Source organism: Limulus polyphemus, unplaced genomic scaffold, assembly GCF_000517525.1.
Source record: "Limulus polyphemus unplaced genomic scaffold, Limulus_polyphemus-2.1.2 Scaffold4856, whole genome shotgun sequence".
NCBI classification, from domain to species: domain Eukaryota; kingdom Metazoa; phylum Arthropoda; class Merostomata; order Xiphosura; family Limulidae; genus Limulus; species Limulus polyphemus.
Window position 1 is genome coordinate 71,540 of NW_013670466.1, and position 5,912 is coordinate 77,451.

Genomic DNA, 5,912 nt, shown 5'->3' on the forward strand with positions numbered 1-5,912 from the left:
GTACAGCAGACACACACACATATACATATGTGCATATAAGATAAATAAAATGGTGAAGATTATCTGTCAGAATTTTTATAAGGATAATCTAAACACTTATTATTAAATGGATCACCAATATAGATCTGACTACTTGGTCACCATTATTTCATTTTAAAATATGTAGTAATCTCCACTGATTTGTGTAAGTAAAATAGTGTAATCAAACATATAAAAAAATTATTAATTATAAAACCATTCTTGAATTTTTTCTTCTTTAACAAATGTTTAAAATAAGTACTCCATCTAGTGTGCTTAGATATTTCTTTACTTCTTCTATGAACATCAGTATTATTGGTCACATTTTGTATTCTTGAACCTGTATTAAAAAATTATTTTCTTTTGAACAATTAAAGACATTCAATTAATTGAAATCTATGTAGGCCTATGGTCAAAATTAGTTGTGTTGTTTAATGTTATTTTTAAGTTTTTTAAGGTAATAAAGTTTATTAACTCACAACACAAAAAGTTGTTTACAAATGTCTTTCAGTACTCTTAAATACTTAAATGATATTATACTTTATGAAATCTTACAATAACATGATTTGAGTAAATGGATATCTATCTAGTGGGGTTGCACTTAGCTGAGCCAATTTGGTTTCATGGTCAGAAGAGCAATTCTTATGTATACATGTTAATTTTTGTGTTTATATATTGTTAAAATTTAACAAAAAACCTTTTCCTACTACAAAATCTTTATATTATAATTTTCATGTAATGCTGTAGCTTCAAAATGACCTTTCAAAAGCCAAATTTCAGAGTATTTTTTGTTGTTTTATGCTAATAAAAGATGCTAAATTTTTATACTTTAAAGAAAAAGCATGTGCAATAAGCATGTTTGAACATTCTTGTGCTTTTATTTGAGTCTTGAATAGTTTTGTGTAGTCCCTAAAATTTTGTTTACAAATTCAACATTTTTGTTAAGTTCTGAGAATTCTGTTAGCAAGTGCAAAAATGTTTTGAATGAGGTGTGTTATGAAGTCATTCTGCTGTTAACTAATCAAAATCTTCGTAGATGGGATATTTTCACAATATCAATATTTCCAAAGATGGTTTTTAGTTTTACTCATTTTTGAATTGTATATACTACTATATGCTTTTAATATGTTAATATTATCTACAAGATAAAATAAACCCTAATTTTTGAAACAAACTTAATGTAATTAACAAATTTAAACAAGTTAATACTATCCAAAAATAACCAAAATTTTCCATTCATAACACATTATTTCCAGGTATTGCACCCTCTGAATTTTGAAAGTTTGTTTTAAAAAGGTCACAGTTGAACTTTTCCACACTGTACATCAATAATTATTCACAAGTGCAAGGTTTTGACTATTTGCAAGAACTGTGAAATGAACAAGAGAACATTCCCTCATCAATCACCATAACATGCCAAAGCTTGGGTAGGTGAAGTGTTTTAAGACATGTATGTTATGCTATTTCTCTAAATGAGAAAGCTCATTACTTAGCAATAGCAACTTGCAAAAACAGTAAGGTAAGTTCTTTCACATTTAGTAGTATTATGTAGATCAGGAATGTTTAGAATTATGTTAAATAATTTGATAGTTGTCAGAGATTGAAACTTCGAGAAATTGTTATTCAAAAAAGAAACTTGTAGTGTTCTTATCAAGAAATTGAAACAATCATGCTGTGAAAAAATTTTTTTAATTCTCTCTTGGGAAAACAAAAATATGAAACTTGTACAAAAAACTATCCACTAAGGCTTATTAGCAAAAGTTAGCATAATTAAGATGGAAGAAAAAACTCCACTATCTTTTAATATAAATTTATTACAAGAATTATGATGTCGATATTTTCATTACAAAACTTGCTCAATTGAATAATAGGTGTGAAAGTATCAGTGATCAATAAACATATAAACATTTGGATATATTCTTTGAACATTACAGAAAGAAAAGACAACATATCTTAGGGTTGGGGCATTTTTCTCCAGAATCAATGCAATCACAGCATATTTATACATAATTCATCATGGAGTATGTTTTTATAATATTTTTCTACATGACGTAAAGTACAATACAGAAACAAATTTATGTCATATTCTGTTTTATTACCTTAATAAAATGTTCAATATAGCATCAAAATATCAATTTATTGATTTTGTTATTGTTTATCAAATATCAATGTAGAGAGAGTCAATTTAACACTGAAAAACAAAGTTACATAAATTATAAATTTCAATTAAACACAATACAAACAGAGATATTACAACTTATTAAAGATTCAAGTTACACAGTTATGAAATAAAAAAAATAGTGTAATGCAAAGAAACTACATTTACACTTTAAATAACACTCAAGTAGCTAAATATTTAGCAACGGGAGGTGCTAGCCATTTACCTTCCCTTTAATCAGCAGTACATAGCCTTAATAGCTTTGCCAAAACTCAAATACAAAGAAACAAATATGATTCCCCCTCACTCTGTGGCTGCAAGAGTGAGCAAGTTTGATGGAAATAGATATCAAACTCAAGATCATCAAATCACAGAGCAACCCCCCTAATTGCCAGGTAATGCTGGTTCAAAGCTGAACAAATTTAAATCAATAAAAAGAGAGAGAGAGAGAGACATATAACATTAAAAATTGGGTTTTAATACCTACAGTTGACCAAACACAGATAGCACATTGGTTAGCTTTGATCTTAACAGCAAATATGATGGTTATATTTCCATTCCTTGGATAGTTGGAATAAATGAAAATAGTAATGATCATAAACTTTCATTTTGATTAGTTGATTATTTTCATAACATTAATAAATGTAATTTCAAGTTTGATTATGTTCATGTCATTAATAGATTGAATCATAATATAAATTACTGGATAGCAGGAATAAATGAAAATAGTAATAATCAGAAATGCTATTTGATTATTTTAATTACATTAATCAATTTAACAGTAATTTCAATAAATTGATTATTTTATGCAACAATCAATGTAATCAATGTTCATAGGTAATTGATTATATCAATTAATCATGTTAACTGCCCAACTCTAATCATAATATTTTTTACATTTTCATGATTTTTAAATGGCAGTAAAATTGGGCAATTTCACTGGGAATAAGAATTCAGTCAATATAAACAATACATGTAGATATAAACATATTACAGCTGTGCAATTAACTCAATGAAATGATTACCTAAGAGCACTGATTACATTGATTAGTGTTAAGTAAAAAGATCAATTAATCAAAATTACAATTAATTAAATCAATTAATGTCATGAAAACATTTCATTAATTGAAATTAGTGTTACTGATTATTACAATTTACAATTATTTCAACTATCCAAGTAATTGAAATATTGCATTTATGATTTCTCATTATTATTTTTGATTAATTTAAGATTGTTCAGCTTAATACATTAGTGTCATAATTCACAATATAAATCAGCTAATCAAAACTAGTGTTTCCTATTATTACTATTCTCAATTATTCCAACTATCTAAGTCATATGTGAGAATAGTTGATTAGTTGAATGTTACTGATCAATGAGTCTGACAATTAATCAATTATCAAATTTCCCTCATCAGCCAGCTATAACATATAAACATAGAGAAAGCTTTATATTTATTAACATGTTTTAATCTAAAAGTTTGTGTAGCCAATAGATAATTAAACAAAATATGCTCCAGATTCAGATAGTTCTTTTACCACAGAAAGCATTTCTATATTACAAAGTTAATAAATATTGCTTTGTAATAATTTTTAAATTATCAGAATGGTTTAAAAAAGTAAATAAAGGGTGTGTATCTGTCAAACAATATGGAAGTCTCTGTGATTTTTGTGGAACAACATGACAAATGTCTTTAAACATTTTCAAATTATTTACAAAAACAGTTTTTTGTTATACATCACACCTAACAAGCATGCTCACTAATTAAGGAGTCTCATTAAGGAAATTTTTAAATATAAATACCTCCAAAACATTCTTTAACAACTCAGGTGGTGTAGGAGGCAATACTGCTTGGCTGCCAACAATCATTATCGGTCTTTTTGCTTTAGCAACTAGTTCTGCACAAGTTTGAACTGGAAAACACAGAAAATATTAAAAATTTTTCTTATCCACAAAACTCATGATTTGAGAAAAGCAATTCATGAAAAACTTAGAAGTAACTTATTTTCATGAAACAGTACAGAGTGTGTAATTTAACTTACAAATGAAGAAAACAACTACTTTGAAAATTATGTTAGTGGAGATTATTAATCTCTATTTTACTTTAAAGGTTTTTGTACATTTTCACCTTGTTTTTCTACAGTGAAAATTACATGATACAAAAATGATTTAAAAAAATGTAGTTAGTCAATATGACTGAAATAGCAAATTTTTATATTAAGTATATTTTAATATACAAACACCATTGCTGCAGATATTTTCCCTAAATTTTTTATTGCTTTATTTCCTTTGAATATCCAGTTGGAAAATTATACATCTGTAAGACAACGTGTAGTCTAGTTTTCAAACAAATAAATCTCATTTGAATAGAAATTTCCTGAAAAAATAACATCTGTAATACATCCTACACTTGAAAACTTTGTACAAATTACACAATCATTTATGCAAAGTTTCCAGACATCTATAAATTGAAACAATAACACAAAGATACAATATTTATTGCCAGCTAAGAGGTTAACTCTCTCAAAACAGGCTTGCTCAATTCGACCGACCACATGACCTCTTTGTCCTCATTTAAAATGTTTATAAATTTAATACTTCTAACTTTCAATATATTGTGTATATCTACACGAAATTTGACAGTCTTTCAGTTAATATTACAAGTCTTTCACTTACAAAAAGTCATATTTCTTAGTGAAGTATTTTCAATAAAATAAAATAAAGATTTGTCCATGAATATACTGAGTATTTGTTTTCAATAGTACGTGTGCAAAGTAATTTTCATTTTAAAATTAAAACTACTTTTTCTCATCTCAAAAATCTCAAATTTCCTTTGTGTAGCCCTTAAAACCTCTTAAATGCATTTCAACCTTTTTTTCTTAGTAAAACTTCATATTTCCTTTACCCTAACTCAAAATGAGATTGGCCAATTTGATCGACCTCATAACCACCAAAAAAAGTGAAATATATCTAAATTACTCTTTTTTCTTTCTAGAATGGCTTCAAGTTGTAACATGAAACTATATTAGTTTGTCCTAAGTAGCTTTATGCTCGTAACAGTATACAACTATTTATAATTAAATTTTATTGTTTTATTGCCCATTTGATTTCCTTTTGAACTGTGTCTAAATACTATCTGCGCCATAATAAGTTGTAAATTACTTGGGGCACGTGCAGCTCATGTTATGCTTTTTAATTATATTATCTATGTGGTGCTTGCATGCATGCATGCCTCGTAAAACATTTTTATTATATTATTATTAATATTATTATTTACCTAATATAATATTAACTAACCTAAAAAGATCCCTATTTTTTACATTTTAGTTACGTATCCGATCTTCTTGTTGTCGATTGTCAATTATACTTAAGCCTACATATTTTATACTAATGGTAGTAGTGCATTAAATAAAATTTATTTAATTAAATAATTTACCAAACAACATAGACTAATAACATGCAAAAAGCAGATAATTTCCCCTAACTCTCAAAATTTTTCTGGCTTTCTGACTATATGACAAGAGCCATTACAAATTCATCCAAGTTAGTCATTAACTTTCCCATGGGAATAAAACTTGTACTCTGAGGGAAATTGACGCTTATCTGTTCAGAACACAATGTTATACAATATGTCATTTGTGAGATAAATATCTCGACTTTCTATTGGTTATAGGTAATATACAATTAAATGTAAAAGTTGGTTGGTTGGTTGGTGTTTTATGCCGCAAAGCAGTT

General features: G+C 27.0%; 1 protein-coding gene across 1 annotated transcript in view; it reads right to left on the minus strand.

Annotated features, from left to right (window-relative positions):
• Positions 1-4,098, minus strand: part of LOC106471786 (acetolactate synthase-like protein) — a 65,702-nt gene extending 61,604 nt beyond the window's left edge. Inside the window, exon 1 of the mRNA XM_013932408.2 lies at positions 3,981-4,098. Within this exon, the coding sequence (XP_013787862.2) occupies positions 3,981-4,046 (66 nt within the window). The 5' untranslated portion in view covers positions 4,047-4,098. The remainder of the gene's footprint in view (positions 1-3,980) is intronic.
• Positions 4,099-5,912: the final 1,814 nt, after the last annotated feature.